Here is a 19,242-nt window from a genome sequence, read left to right as displayed (position 1 = left end):
AAATTGAAAAAAAAAATGAGGCGCGTGGGTTTGTCTAGGGACATTCTAGTCAATCAAAGGCAATAGTTTCTCTTTCCTCCAATTCCCCCCATTTTTTAAACGTTAATAACTCTTTCATACGACATTACTTTTTATAAAAATTGCACAAAAAATGTGCATTTTTTATCTTTAAAACGAGTATACTATTGCTATATTTTCAATTTTTTTTTCAAAAACCCAGTTGCGTAAAACACAATGGACAAAAACTGTAAAAAATGACTTTGTTCTAAAACGCAATGGACAAAAAACACAAAAGAAATGTATTATTTCTAAAATGCAATGGCTGAAAAACACAAAGAAATGTTTTTTTTGTAAAACGCAATGGCCTAAAAACACAAATACATGTTTTATTTCTAAAACGCAATGACCAGAAAACACAAAGAAGTGTCTTTTTTCTAAAACGGAATGGCCTAAAAATACAAAAGAATGATTTTTTTTTCTAAAATGCAATGAACTAAAAACACAAAAGAAAGTGTTCCTTCTAAAACGCAATGTACTAAAAACACAAAAGAAAATGTTTTTTTTTTTCTAAAACGCAATGCACTAAAACACTTCAAAATGTGTTTTTCTAAAACGCAATGGACCAAAAAACACATAAAAATGTGTTTTCCTAAAACGCAATACACAAAAACACAAAACATAAAATGTGTTTTACCTAAAACACAATGGACTAAAAACACAATAAAATCTGTTATTTATAAAACGCAATGTACTGAAAATACAAAAAAAAAAAATTGTTTTAAACGCAATGACTCAATTCAAAAACTCAGATCGTAAAAATGCAATTCAAATTTTTTTTTACATAGATCGAAGCCGATTTCTTCAGATTTCTTCAACGATTGATGAAATTTGAATACAAGAAACACTTATTAGCGATCGAATGGAACGAATCGAGTGATTCGCTTCAAAATCAAGGAAAAAATGAGATATTGTATGAAATTAAACTGAGTTTCTTCAAAAAAGCTGAAGAACACGTTGATTGGGTGTTTGAATCATTGATTGGTGACGAAAATCGCATTATAATGTAGTGATTATTATTGAAAATGAAGAAAAGGTTGAAGATGGTGGGTTTTGAAGTTACAGAGAGAGAAGATTGGATAAAATTGCTTCATATCATTCTTAGCCAAAATAAACTTTCTATTTAATCATCTCCCTATCCAACATTAGTTTATAAAATTAAAAGTTTAATAATTTTCATAAATTATATGGAAACAAGATTCTAATAATCTATAAAGTGGCTTAGAGCCTTAAAAGTTAAAATACTGAAATGTCTGTTACTGGATTCCCAAATTCAACTAATTCGTTAATAGCTTTAAGGGTTGGTGGGTGTTGGCGAAGGTGGTGGGAGGTGGCAACGATGATGGGTGGTCAGTTGTAATGTTCTTAATAAGGGTTAAAGAGGGAATTAAATGAAAAAAACAGTGGACAGATGAAATGATTTTGTGAGAATGGAATGCATTGTGTAATGCGTGATTCCATTTCATTGACCAACCACACATCTTTCTTTTCCTTTTATCATAATGACCCATTTCATTCCATCTCTCAACGCTATCTAAATATTACGAACAAACTCCTTATTTTATCTTTTTTTGCTGTAGACTACACTCCAAAGTTCTTCAATGGATCCTATTGGTTCAAAAGGCCTGCCGACATGCCATGGAGAAAATCAGACTACGGTTTTGAGAAGACTATGGGTATGTTTGGCAACGGGCTTTTAGGAGCTTTTAGGAGCTTCAAGCTTTTAAGAAAAAGCTCCAGGCCCAATAAAAGCCTTGTTTGGTTGAAAGAGCCTTAAAGCTTTTAGATTAGTTGAAAAGCTCTTTTTGAAACGCTGGTGGAAGTAGCGTTTAAAACCCCTACAAGCTTTTAGGGTTAAAATTACTTTAATATCCTACAATCGACCCCAAACTGGAAGAATGTATCTGATCGCAAGTAAAAGGCAACAAAGGTATGTTCAACTTCATTAATTAGACATCAAATTTCGCAATTTCACTTCGATTTTCACATGCCTTGCATATTAATTAATGTGTATATCCCTTTAATGTTCATCGTCACTTTCAATAAGGTTTTCATGTATGCCCTTTTTCAATTAATCATATAAAGACAAGATTACAATCTGATTATTGCGATAAAATATGACTTAGTGGAGTTTGATTGACTTTTTAATGCCACAACATGATTTTTGAAATAAAATATGAGTTAGTGGAGTTTAGATGTTACCATAAGAACCATGCAAGAAGAATACTCTGTTAGAAGTGGATACAAAAGGATTTAATATTAAAGGGCCATATTATTATAAGCAATCTTGATTCTTGAATATAACAAACATTTTCGAAAACAGACAACAGCATAAAAGTATGCAAAATGGAAAAAAACACACTATTTCATCATATGATTCTAGGTGAACCTCATACAATAACAACCTCACATAACAAGAACAAATTGTTTTTTTTATGGTTAGGCTACAAGGTGTGGTATAAAGCTCCTAGGGGCTTTATCATGCTACCTCCCATGTCACACAGGGGGCTTTAACACCCCTTCCTTTAACTTGTAGGGTGTGGTATAAAGCCCCCTCAATGCCATAGCGACCCCTTATCTTGACCGAATGCCTCGATCAAGCCAAAAAACGTCCGTTAGCACGATGGCGGAAGGGCCATAGCGCCCCCTCTTAGCGGCGATGGGGTGGTCGATGGCGCCCCGGGGCGCTATTGTTGTCGATGTGGCGGGGTGATAACTCTTGAGAAGATAACTCCAGAAGTAATGAATTTTTTTGTTTGGTTAGGTTAGTAGTTGGAAAACTAAGTGCAGCAGAACATGTCTTGTCTTGAAAAAAATGATACTGCATTTACAAAACCAATGTAATGAAGATGCCAATGTTTGTACAACTTACAGTAGTTGACTCCATATCAAGTTTCCTTCTCTAACTCTAAGCTCATGAGATAATAAACTCAACTTGTTTACACTAAATCCCTGTACAATGGCCAACAACAACATGCATGATTAATCCTCATCAACTGCTACTCAGCTACTAGCTGTCATACTTAGAGACTTTAACTACCTTTTTCGGTACCTCTTTATTCTTCTGATTAGAGCAGCCCACTTGCTTAATAACAACTAAATACTAATAATCCGGGTGATATCAGCATTGCAAACTAAACAATTGCCCAACTACATGTTATAGAGTTCTATTAGTACTAGTTAACACTGTTTTAAATCATTTATTTTATTTATGTCTGGTTTTGATGTAGCATTGTTGTAAGTGATATCAGAATCATAGGTTGGTTAACACTGGTATGTATGCATGGTTGCTAGATGGATTCTAAGAAAGAGAAAGGAAAAAGAGAAATTTGGCCAAAAGAAATGGTTTTAGAATTATGTCGGTTCCTAAACAAATATATCACGAAGCATGGTCGAACTTCCCCATTCAAATGGGTCACACTTCAGCCAGAGTTTGAAAAAGTTATAAATCATAAATTCGCCAGTGACAAAGCTATGAAGAACAAGTATGACAGTATAAGAAAAGAGTATAACCTTTGGAAGTCACTTAAGAATGGTAGGTTAGCGTGGCTGCAACGAAAGCAAAGGCTCTCCAACTAAAGTTTTCTTTGAGGACATGTTACGAAGACATTATTGTTTCTATTTGTTTGAAGTTTATTGCTTTTGGATTGATTTATTGTTTTTTACCTTGATGTTTTAGTGACATGACTATATGTTAAGCTATTTATTCATTTATATTTTAGCTATTAAATTGTTTGTATGTTAAGCTGATATTGAATTTATTATTGAATTTATTATCAGGGTTACAATGAATAATGAAACAAGTAAGAAGAAGCACAAACTGCATTGTTATAACTTTTTGTTGGATTCAACCTATACATGTGATCTAGTTGCTGCATACTATTATAAGCATATATACAAGGAACCATGCATGACATCACCTCAAACGGGACAGGCTTGGATGATGGAAGTTTTAAATGGCAATCCTATACGATGTGTAAATGCATTCAGAATGCATCCAAACGTGTTTACGAAATTATGTAGAGAGCTTGAATCAAACTATGGATTACAGTCGAGTGATAGAATGTCAACTTGTGAGAAGGTGGGGATATTTTTGTATACATTGGCATTGGGTTTATCTAACAGGGATGTTGGGGAGCATTTTCAACGTTCTGGGGAGACTATTAGTAGAGCCTTTCATGAAGTTCTAGAGGCAATAGCTGGTAGAGGTAAAGGTTTTCAAGGTTTAGCACGTGACATTATAAAACCAAAAGATCCAACTTTTCAATTCGTACCACCTCAAATCTTGAATGACAAAAGATACATGCCGTATTTCAAGGTATTAAATTGATTAATGTCATTCCTACTTGTGTACTTTGTTACTTGACTAATATTTAAATTATATATAGGATTGTATTGGATGTATTGACGGTACACACATAGGGGCCTGCATCCCAGAGAGTCAGCAACTACCTTATATTGGTAGAAAAGGGGTACCAACTTTCAACGTAATGGCAACATGTGATTTCGATATGTGTTTCACGTTCGTATCGATCGGATGGGAGGGATCAGCACATGACACGCGCGTTTTCATTAACGCGACCCAAAATAGTAAATTCAACTTCCCACAACCACCTGAAGGTAATATTTATATTTGGAATTGTTTCATCTTACTTTTAATAAATTCCAACACCTTTTGTTTTTCAACTCCTTTATCAGGTAAATATTATTTGGTTGATAAAGGATATCCAGATAGAAAAGGATACCTTGTTCCATATTCCAAGACAAGATACCATCAATCCCAATTTCAAAGAGAGCCCCCGAATAATATGCAAGAAGCTTTCAACCGTTCACATTCATCTTTACGAAGTCATATTGAGAGGTCATTTGGAATTTTGAAGAAACGATTTAAGATACTTGGTAAAATGCCCAAGTATAGCGTGCAAACACAAATTGATGTTATCATGGCTACATTTGCATTGCATAACTATATACGTAATTCTCAAGAAGATTTCATGTTTACTGCAATGGAGCAACATCCAAACTACATACCACGCGATGAACTGCATGATGTTCGTAACCATGACACAAGCACTAGCGGTCTATTTGAAGGAACATCGAATGAGATGAAACATGTTCGCAACGAAATCGCTACTTTGATATGGAATGCACGACATTAATGATTTAATAGTATTATATTATGTTATGACTGTTTGTCAATAACTATATTTTATTTAATTGAAAATGATCATGTTTTATTCATTTGAGAAATAACTTTTATATATATATATATATATATATGTGTGTATGTGTGTGTGTGTGTGTGTGTGTGTGTTTGTGTATGTGTGATTACGTTTAGTATTATGTTTTTTTATTTATTTATGCCCATTTTGGTCATTTTATACATTTTATTAAAAGCTCCAGCTACTATGCCAAACACCTTAATATCAAAAAAAGCTACAGCTACCAGCTTCCAGCTTCCAGCTACCAGCCACCAGCCTCCAGCCTTCAGCTACCAGCTAGTTTTGCCAAACATACCCTATATTAAAATTCAAGGTTTCAAAAAAGATTATATTAGAATTCAACATTTTTTAAAAAGAAAAAAAAAAGATTGTAAGATCGAGACTTTATAATGGAGATATTTGTGCAAGATCGAGACTCTATAATGGAGATATTTGTATTTCAATTATTAAAAATGAATCTTGATAATAAGTTATAAATTTGTATGCTTAGGAGATCATATTAGAATACAAATTAAAAAAAGAGTGAATTTCAAGGATTGTCCTTTATCTTTATATCCATTTTCAGGCGTTGTCCTTTATGTTCAAAATTGACGAGTTTTGTCCTTTATGTTTTCATATCATACACGTTTTGTCCTTTAGGCCTAACACAGTTAGTTTTTTCAGTTAAATTTGGTCATGTGCTTTGCACATAGGGCATTTTTGTCAATTCAAAGGTAAGTTCAATGGCAGATTTACAGCTCAAAGCCTTTGCAACCTTTGAATTGACAAAAACGCTCTCATGTGCAAAGCACATGACCAAATTTAACTGAAAAAACTAACTGGGTTAGGCCTAAAGGACAAAACGTGTATGATATGAAAATATAAAGGACAAAACTCGTCAATTTTGAACATAAATGACAGCGCCTGAAAATGGGTATAAAAATAAAGGACAATGTTTGAAATTCACTCTTAAAAAAAGAAACTAAAAGGTTTGATTTATATTCATCTGAAACTTTGAGGAGATACAACTATATAATGTAAAGGGTTGGGTTATCTATACTTTCTATAAAAGAAGAAAACACAGTGACATAAGAAAAGCTGAGGTGACAGGTTTAGAGGTTGTCCAACAATGTCTTTCTTATGTCATTATTGCATCATAAGTCTTAATATATAAAATCACTTTAAAATCTATTTAAAACACTGCCATCAAACCTCTGCCCATATAGATGTATTCATGCATACCAAATTCAAACCTCTGTCATCAAAATCTCCGCCTAGATTCAAATTTTAAAATTCTGGCTGCAGATTCAAAATTCAAACCATACACATATACACATATACATATATAACACAACTGATTCTGGCTCCATATTCAAATTTCAATTTATCTCTCTCACTCATATTCGCGACCAATCTCTCTCTCTCAAATGCAGAATATCCATATTCAGTCGGTTAATCTTCGAGTACAGATCTTTGTAGTTCACATAATTGTTCCAACATAATTGTTCCAACGTCATGTTTTTTTTGGTAATTTTGAATTTTAAATTTTGAACTAATCTACTCTAATTCTCGCTTTATATTTCAGTCTAATCAGAGTTGTTTGAAATTCATACAATCGTCTGCGGGTTATTTTAGGTTTGTGGATTTTTTTGTAGTTTCTTTTGTTTTGCAGAACTGCTAGCATGTCGCAGATTTTCTGATTCTGTTTCAGTATCTATGTGATAAACTCTTCTGCATTGTTCTTGAAGTCTGATGTAGGAGAGTAGAGGACTTAATCAAGCAATCCGATGCTGCTCCAGGTTTTCTTGTAATTATTATCACTGATGATCAGAGGCGAAGTATAGTGGGTGCCAGGGGGTGAACCCGCCCACCTCAATATTTCGGTTAGAAGTGTAAAAGTATTTTTCGTCCGAAAATTTTGAAATTATATAAGATCGCGCCCTCGATTATTTTTCCTAAATTGTATATCCTAAATATTTATAAACTTTGTATATAAATGATGGGTAGTTTGGTAAATATACACTTTGTTTTATTTGGAACTATTATTAATTGACCCGACTTGAATCGAATTGCCAACCCGACCCGAAACATAACGATAGGAAAAAAAAAATTGGGTCCCATCACTTTACGCCCCCTCGAAACTTTTGGTCAAGCTCCGCCACTGCTGATGATGTCGATTTTTCTGTTTAGTTCTTCATCAGCTCTGTTTTCTTCCAGCGGCCATTTAGAGAATTGCATTTTAACATCGTTTGTGTCTAATGAAGTGGTAGAAGCATGTGTTTGCCATGTAGAGCATTGTTGGTGTTGTAGATTTTGATTTGTGTTTTGAGAGGACATGTTTTTAAAAGAGAATTGTTGATGTTTTGAATCAAACTAATCATCAGTCTTTTATAGTGTTTAAAATGCATCTTTATGGTAAACGAAGAGGTTACTCGTAATTATGATAACCTGTTTTTTTTTTTTTTTTTTTGATGCCAGAGGTTTAAAATTTGTTCTTTCGGTTTCTTGATATTTAATTTTATAGTTTTCCAATGAAAACTTATTTTTGAAAAGTTTTGCATTAAATGACTGCTGTTTTTAAATATGAATTTATATGTTTATATTAAATGTACATGTTTTTCCCTCCTGGATTATTAAATGTACAGTGAAAGTAAATCTGACCTTTGGGCTGTTAGCAGATTTAGTTGATATTTAATTTTATAGTTTTCCCATGAAAACTTATTTTTGAAAGGTTTTGCATTAAATGGCTGCTATTTTTAAATATGAATTTATATGTTTATATTAAATGTACACGTTTTCACTCCTAGATTATTAAATGTACAGTGGAATTAAATCTGACCTTTGGGCTGTTAGCTATTCCACTATATAATATCATTGTCAGTTCACCTGTTTTTCATCTCATTTTACTATCAACATATCCTTCTTTCACATCACTTGAGTAATATATAACTTAAAATGTCATCATACACTTCTGCAGACTCTGATGATTTAAAGCAGTGCTTTATCAAGCAAGTTGAAGATCAAGTATATGAGGATAGGGCTACTCTTCAAGAGCTGAAGAGGTGTTTTGATGGACTGCATCTTGGTCTATTCACGAGAGACCAGGTTTCCAGAAACCTGATGGCGATGCCTTCAACTTCCGTTCGTGACCTTTGTGTTGTCAGTAATATAGAGTGCGGTGATAGAGACGTGGAGTTCATGGCGACGCTCAAAGATATACATCGAGAGGTTCAGTACTCGATGGAGTTGAAGCTAAAATTTCTTAATTCTTGCTGCTAGATTCTTAAATTTCTTGGTGTTATTGTTAGATTTTAAAGTTTTGTTGTTCAGTGCTCGATGTAATTGTTGATCTTTTAATGTCATAAATAAATTTTAATCCTATTAATCTTTGTGGAGCATTTTTTTTTTACTAATTTTAGCATGCATAAGTATTATTATATAGTTTTTAATATCATCTGAGGATTGCAGATCGATATTGATGTAGATGTGAAATTGTCTCTGAGTTTGATTTAGATTATGTTGATGTTGAATTGTGCTTGAACAGTTTTTGAAGAATCGTCTCCAAATTACAAAGAATCAATATCTGCTACTATAAAGGTCTATCAAAGCTAAAGTTTGCCAAAACAGAACATTTGCTTGAAATCATCGTCTGCTGATGATGAAAGCATTATAATGTCTTCAGAACATCAAAAGTCCATTCTTAAAAAATTACTATTTTTAAAAGTTTTTCAAAAATCCTTAAAAGTCTGTTGAAAACAACTGTTTTTGAAAACTCTGTTTGGCTAAAAATTCATCCACTGCTGAAAGGTATTGTCTGTTCTCATAAGTTCTGTTTATCCTAGCGATTGTTGACTTACTGTTGGTGCACTTGTGTCTGTACTTTGTCTGTATTTTGTAATGTTATAAAACGATGTCTTTTGTCTGTCGTGTTTACGTCTTTTGTTGTGTTGTATATGTGTATGTGTTTGAATACAGTTTGACCAAGTCAACCATCCTCCTGGTTTGACTTGGCCAAACAGTCAACACTAAGTTTGTAAGATTGTTTGCTTCGAAGGATGTCATCGAAGGATGGTTTGTATCCTTCGATGACTTCGAAAGACAACCTTCGATGGATACAGATGGACCTCGAAGGATATATCATCCTTCGAGGTATGTATGGATCCTTCGGTAGATTTCTGGTCGAAAGATGATCTTTCGACCAGACTATCTTATCCTTCGAGCATACAATCTGTTATGGGTATATATATACCATGTATGGTTTCACTTCACAGTTAGACATCCGAAAGTCCTTTGATAGTGTATGTGAGTGAACCAAGTCTTGTAGAGAGCATTTTCAGTTTGGTCAAGGGCTGTAACCGTGTCCACTGAAATAAAAGGGAAAACTTTGATATATTGCGTGTCTACTCTTTCTCTTTGTAGCTTGTGCTTTCATATAAACTACGGTTTGCACTCTAGCTTGGATTCCGCACTTGCTAGTGTGTTAAACATAACAAGGATAAGGTTTAACCTCAACCTCCGAGGGACCTACAAGTGGTATCAGAGCCGTGGCTCTTTTCCTTGTTAAAAACCGGGTTTGTACAAGACTTTGGAAGTGTTCGGACAAAACTCACTTGGTTTAGCACCCGTTTTTAGTGCGTTTAGACTTAAAAACGTGTTCTAAACTAACCGGGTGTGTTAAGGGAAGGTTTGGGTAACTTAAAATCTTGTTCTAAAAAGGTTTGGTAATTTCCGGCCAATATTCCGGCTTACTCCGGTGACCGGTTTCTGGATAAGAAGCTTCCTTTTTGGGCAATATTTCAAAAGTCAAATCTGAGTTGGTGAAAAGTTGAGGTCAGAACATCCCTTCTGCCGAAAGTTGTCTACCAACCACATCACCTTTTCACCAACCTGTCAACTTTGTGTCAGTTGTGTCAGATCTCATCGAAAGATATCCTTCGAAGTCGAAAGATCATCTTTCGATCAAGGAGGTTCGACAGATACCCATCCTTCGAACATCTTTCGAAGTCTGTGAGTTATCTTTCGAGCCAAGGAATCTTTTCGAAGGATATATCGTTCGAGCTACTGTTTCTTTTCGAAAGATAAGGATCCTTCGTCTTGGAGAATCTTTCGAAGTCATTGTTCGAAATTCAACAGTGATCTTTCGAACACTGTTGATCCTTCGAACAGGTGTTATTTTTCGATTCTTATTTGTTTAAGTTAACAGTTGTGTCTTTCAGGTCTTTCGATCCAGTATCCTTCGGCTGTTTGTTCATTTCCACATATTAACATAGTTTGTGAACATTGAACTTTCAAAAAGAAAAACTTGTTTTTCAAATTTTTTAAATCAATTTTCACTTGATATATTAATTTTTATAAAATGGGAACAAACGGTCAGTGGGATCCATCCGCGTGGACTACAACAACTTTGACTCCACAATCATCAGCTACGCAATCATCAGCCACGCAATCTGCGTCAGAGTTCAACAAAACTGCATGGATGCAGGCTATTGCCCCACCTCAAGCTGCAATGATAACTGCAAATCAATGGGCATTGGTCACAAATCAAAGCAGCAGCATTCAGCCAAGGGGGAGTTTGTTGGTGCACTTGTGTCTGTACTTTGTCTGTATTTTGTAATGTTATAAAACGATGTCTTTTGTCTGTCGTGTTTACGTCTTTTGTTGTGTTGTATATGTGTATGTGTTTGAATACAGTTTGACCAAGTCAACCATCCTCCTGGTTTGACTTGGCCAAACAGTCAACACTAAGTTTGTAAGATTGTTTGCTTCGAAGGATGTCATCGAAGGATGGTTTGTATCCTTCGATGACTTCGAAAGACAACCTTCGATGGATACAGATGGACCTCGAAGGATATATCATCCTTCGAGGTATGTATGGATCCTTCGGTAGATTTCTGGTCGAAAGATGATCTTTCGACCAGACTATCTTATCCTTCGAGCATACAATCTGTTATGGGTATATATATACCATGTATGGTTTCACTTCACAGTTAGACATCCGAAAGTCCTTTGATAGTGTATGTGAGTGAACCAAGTCTTGTAGAGAGCATTTTCAGTTTGGTCAAGGGCTGTAACCGTGTCCACTGAAATACAAGGGAAAACTTTGATATATTGCGTGTCTACTCTTTCTCTTTGTAGCTTGTGCTTTCATATAAACTACGGTTTGCACTCTAGCTTGGATTCCGCACTTGCTAGTGTGTTAAACATAACAAGGATAAGGTTTAACCTCAACCTCCGAGGGACCTACACTTACCACTGTTCCCGACATCTGTTGTTGCCCAACAGAGGTTCCCAACATCTGTGTCCGATGAAGTGGTAGAAGCATGTGTTTGCCATGCAGAGTATTGTTGGTGTTGCAGATTTTGATTTGTTTGTTGAGAGGACAGGTTTTTAAAAGACAATTTTTGATGTTTTGAATCAAACTAATCATCAGTCTTTTATAGTGTCTAAAATGCATCTTTATGGTAAACGAAGAGGTTAATCGTAATAAAGATAACCTGTTTTTTTTATGCCAGAGGTTTAAAATTTGTCCTTTCGGTTTCTTGATATTTAATTTTATAGTTTTCCCATGAAAACTTAAAAGTCTGTTGAAAACAACTGTTTGGCTAAAAATTCATCCACTGCTGAAAGGTATTGTCTGTTCTCATAAGTTTTGTTTATCCTAGCGACTGTTGACTTACCACTATTCCCAACATCTGTTGTTGCCCTAGAGGTTTCCAAACAACTGTCATCCATTATCACAACAAAGGTTCTGACGTGGACAGATGTTAGCCATCAGATCTTTGTAACTTCTGCCACGTCAGCATTTATAAAACCCTGTTTCATCCCCAAACAGAGCTTTTACTATCGTCTCGAATTTAAAATTCATCAAAGCGGTTTCCACCTTCTTCTTCAACACTTTTTCGTCAACCTCTCGCAAGTTTCAATTCCGACCATGGCTCTAACAATGAAAAACCACCGTAACTACCTGCCTATTTTTGAGAAAACCGAGAAAAAACTCTCTATAATTCAATAATTGATGTTCTTACATCATCAAAATATAAGGCCATTCTTACTGCCGATGCACCCATTTACCAAGAAACACTCTGCGATTTCTGGGCAAATACGAATATTGAAGAATAAAACAATGAGCCATTCAGTATAACTTCAAAATTCGGAGGTGAATTGGTTGTTATTACCCCACTACCATATCAACAACATTTAGGGTAAACGACTTGGCAGGTAAGACATCTTTCTCGAAAAATGAGTTTCAAACAGAGTTGATTGAGGGGATATGATTGACAGTTGAGTAAGGCAACTTCGTAACACTATTTGAAGCTATTGACATTCAGACTCATAGCAGCCCCTCCCACCAACACATTACTGAGAGTTTAACTTCAACAATAGCTGTGTCTGAACCTGTTCAATTAGCTAACCCACAAACAGTTGAGGAGGCTACACCTCTTGAATTTCACGAAATTCTTATGGTATTTCAAGTGGAGCAACTACTACAAATGTCAAATCCACTGATCTACATTTGGACAGTAGTTTCATCAGTCAGACACCCTTGAAGGCAACCACTACTGTGTCTACCAAGGAAACCACTGGTGTGTTTAAGTTAATCACTGGTGTATTTACTAAGGTAACCACTGACGCAGAGGGAAGTCCCCAGAACCAAGAACAAGGGGCATCTGCTAATGAGAATTTGGAGACTCCTCCAATCTCAAAAGCAGATACAACCACCTCTGGTGGGAATTCAGATTATCCTATTAAGTTAGGTGATGAATTAAAATACAAGGATTTAACGGAGAAGATGTCCAATATTGAAACAATTGTTGGTGAAATGAAAGATCTAATGAAGCAGTTGGTGGATGCTTCCAAAAGTCAACCTTCTCATCAGCAGTTATCCCAAGAGCTTTGGAACTCAGTACAACCCATGCTTGCAGCCCAAAGGGAAATGGCTAAAATTAACCACAACTCACACATGGATTTGATCAGAGTTATGGTTGATGCAAGATAGAAAGACACATAGGCTGATATCAAGGGCATCAAAGAATCCCTTGCAAAGTTAACTGGCGCTACCCCTACACCAATTTTTGAAAAAGATGATGAAGATGATCCCAAAAAGGGGGAGAAGGATTCCATGAAAAACTTTGGCAAACCAACACCAAAGGGTCAGCCAAAACAGAAGCCAGAGCCTGCTAAAGACTCTTCTACACAATCTACTGAAAAATCTGACACTGGTAAGAAAAAGGGAGTTGATGAAACCCTTAACAAACAGACACATAAGGAGATTGAAGCAAAGCAGAAGAGAAATGATACAAAAGAAAGTAAAGGAGATGTTTTGAGGCAGGAATTGGAGAAAAAGATGAAAAGAGAAAACAAAGTGCAAAACATTGGAACTTCAAACAGAAGAAAATCATTCAGAAACATCAAACCTCCATTACCACATTTCCTAAAACCACTGCTACCAAAAAGCCAACCACTGCTACACCCAAACCAAAACCATCACCACAAAAAGCAACTCACAAGAAGAAGAAAACAGCTTCCTCACCATCACCATCCTCAAAAGCAACAGATGTTGATGCACCAAAAGCATCAACAGATGTTAAGGCAATAGATGTTGAGACACCAGTGGTTTCTGTGACACCTGTGTCACTTCAACCATCAAACAAATGCCAAACCAAGGAAATATTGTATTTCATACTTGGGATTTGTATAAATATGTGTATGCTTTGCACATATCAATTCTTGTTCAATTTCATACTCTACAACGCTTTCTGGAGAATTATACGCAAACTGGTGCATAAACGTACTCAGTTTAATGCGACAAATACTCCGGGAGACCATCATACACTTAACATACCTTAAATAACCTTTACATAACTTAGAAATAAGTTTTGAAGGCTTTGGTATGGCAAAAACAAGTTAATTCGCTTACAGGGACTAAACTTGACAAACTGCGAAAGTATGCCAATTTGAACTGTAACGAACATTCCGAAACATGTCCATAAGTTAAACATACCATATATATCCTTTACATAGCTTAGAAATAGGCTTTGAGGGGTTTGGTATGCTAAAACAAACTTTTGGATCATTCAGGGACTAAATGTGTCAAAAAGTGCATAAGTTTGCACTTTCGCGCATAACTCACGTTCTGAATACATCCGGACATCCAAAAAATTTATGTAAGCATCCTTATATTATGCCTTAGTGTTTGGCATGAGAAAAATCCATTTGTCGCGTCATTTGGATCGCCTTTCACGCTTATGCGCATTCCGTCGTAATTAAGCGAACATCGCGATCGTACGGCCAAACGAACCGACATCCGGAATATTTTTGAGCATATTTCAAGTCCCCTACACTTTAACTTCATCTTAGAGCCTTAAAATGAGGTTAACGGGGCTTAAACGTGCCAAAAATGGGCCAAAATACGTGTTTCTGAAGTGCAGGGACCAAAATTGAAAATTCTGGTCTGGGAACCTTAGGCGGGGCGCGTAAGGATTTGCCAAATCCTTAGGCGGGCCGCGTGAACATGTCTGACAGAAAGATTTTGCATTTAATGCAGAATCTGGCCTTTCGTTCGATCAAAGGGCGATGCCTTTTCACCCAATGAAGAGCCAAGGGTCAAGTTCACTGAACTTATCCACTTGGACACATGTACGCACGAGATCAAGGCACGATATTCGATAAAACGATCCTAACGGTTCCACTTTTCCTATAAATACCCCCCCCCCCCATTTGTGTAAAAACCCACAAGAATCAGATCTAAAGCTCTAAGTTGAAACCATTGTTTCATACCTGAGCTATTTGATCTTGATTAGCACTCGGGGACCCTCCGTAAGTCTTCTTTCGTTCTTTTATTCGCTTTTCGAGTCCGAAAGTCAACGTTTTGTTGACTTTCTGCATTGACCAGCTTTTGGTCAATGTGAAGTTCATGGAACTTCATAACGTGAGCGTGATCACGATGGTTATGGTCCATAGTGACCATACCTACTGATTACCACGTTATCTAGGCTCAGTGACGAGTCGTAGTTTCGGCCAAAATGCGCATTCTTGCGTATTTTGTAACCAAACTACTCGTGGGCATCAAAGCCGTTTGTTTTGATGCCAAACCTGTTTCTAAACTTAGTTAAGCATGTTCTAACATGCTTAGCTCGTCACTTTTAGTATAGTGCTTATATAGGGTCGTAAGGTAAGCGATTTAAACCATCGCTTATACTTTCGAACCCGACCCATTTGGTCGGTCATTAGGACCCGACCAAACACATTAGGTGACCATAGCTATAACCTTCCGAGGTTATACCGTGTGGTCGCAATGTTAGGCGTTCCGAACGCGTTCTACGCGAACGACGCGTAAGGTAGCATAAGCTACCTAAACAGGTCGTAATGGACCGTAAGCACTTAGGATTAGTTTCATTTTAGTATGTAGGCTTTGTTAAACCATATTACACGAGTCTCCATACTCGTTTGGTTTCAAACCCGCGTACTGTCCGATCCTTCTGATTTGGTCCGGTATATTAACATAAGCTACCTATTAGGTGCCGTTGATATTCCGTGATTTTTTGCATTATCTAGTTATTATACAAGGAACTCAAAGCAATCTCAGGTGAGTACATAGTTCCCCTCTTTTACTGTTTTCTGAACTGTTTTGGGGTGAAGCATGTGTACCTATCTGTTATTTTCATGATTTCAAAGTATAATTGATTATACATGATAGTATTTATCTTTTGACAAACTAAATGACTATCTATGGTTTAAACACTGATTTCTCAAAAATTACAAAAGTAATTGTTGGAATAGTACTTATTTTGTTCACCAGACCGATTGGTAGTATGATATAGCGCTATAGGAGTAGACACCCCATTCCTGTTGTCATGGAATGTCTGAAACCAATTTGTTTCTCCATCCAAATAGGGATTTCCTTTGTGGTATCCTTATAGTCTCAAAGGTGTAGTTTGATGCACCAGGTCTGAATGAATTCTTAAATCGCACCTTTAAAGTATATTTTGATATACTCCCAAAAAGTATAGTTTGATATACTCTCATGTGTGGTATTGTACAGAACCAACATATATTTTGTAATCATCCAAAGCATATTGTGATATGTTACTTACATAACAAAAACATAGTTTAATATGTTATTTATCACATCCAAAGCATATACTGATATGTTAGTTACAAAACCAAAAACATGGTTTAATGTGTTATTTATAAATCCAAGGCATACTTGTAATATACTACTGAAAACTATTATTTTGAACAACTAAAGTATATTTAATATACTATCTATCAAACGATTTAGTTTTCGTTAGTGTTTAGATAACGGAACGAGTGTAATGTGATGAAAACATGGTAGATACGCCGCTGGTACTTCTTATATATAAGTGTTTTCATTGCATTACATACCGTGGCGTTATTTAGTACACTTGGGTTAACAATATTGGAACTGAAATATATTTTAATATATTACTTATTCAACTTTCTTAAAACCAAGGTATATTTTATATATACCATAAACGTTTTATTAGAACATTGTTTTTCAAACAACTTAACTTATACAAACTCATTTTACATGGTTATTCAGTTAACCATACATTATTCTCTTATTTATACATATCATCTGATCCTATCGTTTTTCAAATGATTTACAAGACAAAGCAAAATACGAGGTTCATGACTAAACATTTTCTCAAACATAAGTCATGAACTCCGTTTTCACAAAACCTATGTATCTCACAGGCATTTTTATGCTGACGTACCTATTTTTACACATGTTTCAGGTGCTGTCTTGAGATGATTGTTGATGCATGCTACATTTAGGATGGACTCGTGCCTTAGCAACTTTAAAACTTGGAAGATCATAGTTGTACTTATGTGATTGTAATAGAACAACGAGTTCATTTAATCAATAAAACAATATTTAAATTTCCATGTGTTATGAAACAATGATTCTGTTACAACACTCCCCGACGTTTCCGCCACGTTTTGTATGTTCTACGTGGTCGGGGTGTGACAGAAAAGTTGGTATCAGAGCTCATGGTTATAGGGAATTAGGTTATTAGTAATGCTTTGACCTAGTCTATAACCTTCCTAGGACCCTAACGCGAGTTTACTTGCGTTTAGTCATAAAACAACACCGTCACCTATCCTTAGGCGACGACCGCAACAAGAACATAAATTTCAAAACCGCTTTGAAAACTAATCATCTGTTCTAGGATGATTGATTTCTAGGTTTTGAACCCTCTGTTATAGGGTTTTGAACCCCTTTGAATTTTCAAAATCCCGTCAAAGTTGGTCTAAATAATGTGAACACATGCAAACTGGAAGGGTGGATGCCTGTACCCTGAGTTTTCTGTCTAAGGCTAGAGTGTTCGTACAAATCCACATAATCGGACCAGTCACTCTTACCTGGGAACTCTTGGGGTGAGTGTCCACTTATAGGCGAGCATGTCTTCGCGATACATTATTTTTGGCCTATTTGCTTTGATTAATCACCGAGGTCGTTTGTTGCTTTGTAGTAACAGACAGACGGCCACTATCCTTGCTTTCATCAGATTTGTTTCATCTCATTCTTTTCGTCTAATTCTCTCACTCGTTTCCTCTCATGTTTCCCTCTTTTAGAATGCCTCCTCGACGCGACAACCAGATGGCGAATGCCGAACTGGCGGAAATCATCGCGCAACAAATGGCTGCTGCCTTCCCAATTCTTTATGCTCAAATAACTCAAGCCATCAACAACAACAATGCTCCATGCAATTTCAAGATTTTTAACTCAGCTAAACCGCTCAAGTTCAATGGTTCTGAGGGAGCAACTGGTCTTCTTCAATGGTTCGAGAGCATTGAGAATACTTTCCGTCACGTTCAGTGTCCTGAAAATCGCAAGGTTGAGTTTTCTTCGAGTGTGTTTCAGAAGAGGGCTCTTACATGGTGGAACGGGGTTATGAGAGACCGCGGTGCAGAGGTTGCATTAGCACAGACTTGGGCCGAGCTTAGGGCTCTTATGATGAAGGAGTTCTGTCCTCGTCATGAGCTTAGGGCTCTAGAAAGGGAATTTGATGATTTAAAGCAAGACAGTGGGGAACATCGAGCCTATACTGATCGCTATGAGGAATTGAGCTTGTTATGCCCTACTATGGTTACGCCTCTGGATAAGGCGATTGAGAAATACATTGATGGGCTTCCTGACGTAGTTCAGGACATCGTTACTGGCAGCAACCCTGCTACTGTCAGACAAGCCATTGAATTGGCTGCCACTCTAACTGAATCCCAAATCAGGAAGCGCAAGCTGTTTCGGAAGGGCGACTTAAGACCATCTGACAAGACTGCTCATGTGGAACCAAAGGAAGAAAGTGCTGAGGTGTCCAAGAAGAAAAAGCGCAAAGCCTCTCAAAGCTACGCTGTAACTGCTCAAGACAAACAAGTTGCACCAAACCAGCCAACACAACCTCGTAAAAGACAAAACTATGTTGGTACCGCACCGTTGTGCAACAAATGCAACCGTCATCATCTAGAGCAAGAGCAGTGTCACAAATGTACCCACTGTGGGCGGTTGGGACATTTGATCAATGTTTGTCGTTATGCAAATCAAGCTGCTGCAAACCCTGCTGCTGTTCAAGCACGGTTCCCTCCAGGGTCATGTTATAACTGTGGTGACCTTACCCACTACAGGAACAATTGCCCAAGGCTTGTTAACATACCTCCAGCGCGTGGACGAGTGTTCAACATCAATGAGGCAAACATGAACAATGATGCAGCAGTGAACAATTAGTGTTTTGTATTTCCTTAGTTGCTATCTTTTGACACTTCAAGACAATTCCGTTGTTACATAAATAAAGATTTGTTGTTTTTATTTCTGCAAAATTTATGCGTTTGTGTGAATGCTTGATGCAACTTTATGATGTCAACCCAAAGACAAACTACTCGTATGGTTCTGTCATATTATGATCACTTGTGATCTCCCCAAGAACCTTAAACTCTCGTTTCTTTTAAGAAACAAAGTCAAACA

The 19,242-nt window shown here is 36.4% G+C and overlaps 1 protein-coding gene across 1 annotated transcript; it reads left to right on the top strand.

Moving 5' to 3' along the window:
• The first annotated feature begins 1,306 nt into the window (after positions 1–1,306).
• Positions 1,307–5,216, top strand: LOC110916657. Its single transcript, XM_022161354.2, has 6 exons — positions 1,307–1,406; positions 1,638–1,733; positions 3,288–3,294; positions 3,838–4,375; positions 4,446–4,677; positions 4,756–5,216. Exons 1-6 carry the CDS (start codon positions 1,307–1,309, stop codon positions 5,214–5,216), a joined length of 1,434 nt encoding a protein of 477 aa, XP_022017046.2.
• Positions 5,217–19,242: the final 14,026 nt, after the last annotated feature.

Source organism: Helianthus annuus, chromosome 16 (genome assembly GCF_002127325.2).
Source record: "Helianthus annuus cultivar XRQ/B chromosome 16, HanXRQr2.0-SUNRISE, whole genome shotgun sequence".
In the NCBI taxonomy this organism is placed as follows: domain Eukaryota; kingdom Viridiplantae; phylum Streptophyta; class Magnoliopsida; order Asterales; family Asteraceae; genus Helianthus; species Helianthus annuus.
The sequence above is the reverse complement of the archived record's forward strand: the minus strand, read 5'-3'. Positions and strand labels throughout refer to the sequence as shown.

What these genes read in the sequence shown, in the direction of transcription:
- LOC110916657 (XM_022161354.2), top strand. Translation starts at nt 1,307, where the DNA reads ATGTCTGTTACTGGATTCCCAAATTCAACTAATTCGTTAATAGCTTTA. An exon ending in GGTGGCAACGATGATGGGTG is followed by an intron (nt 1,407 to 1,637) that starts GTCAGTTGTAAT and finishes TTTTTGCTGTAG; the next exon opens with ACTACACTCCAAAGTTCTTC. An exon ending in GATACATGCCGTATTTCAAG is followed by an intron (nt 4,376 to 4,445) that starts GTATTAAATTGA and finishes AATTATATATAG; the next exon opens with GATTGTATTGGATGTATTGA.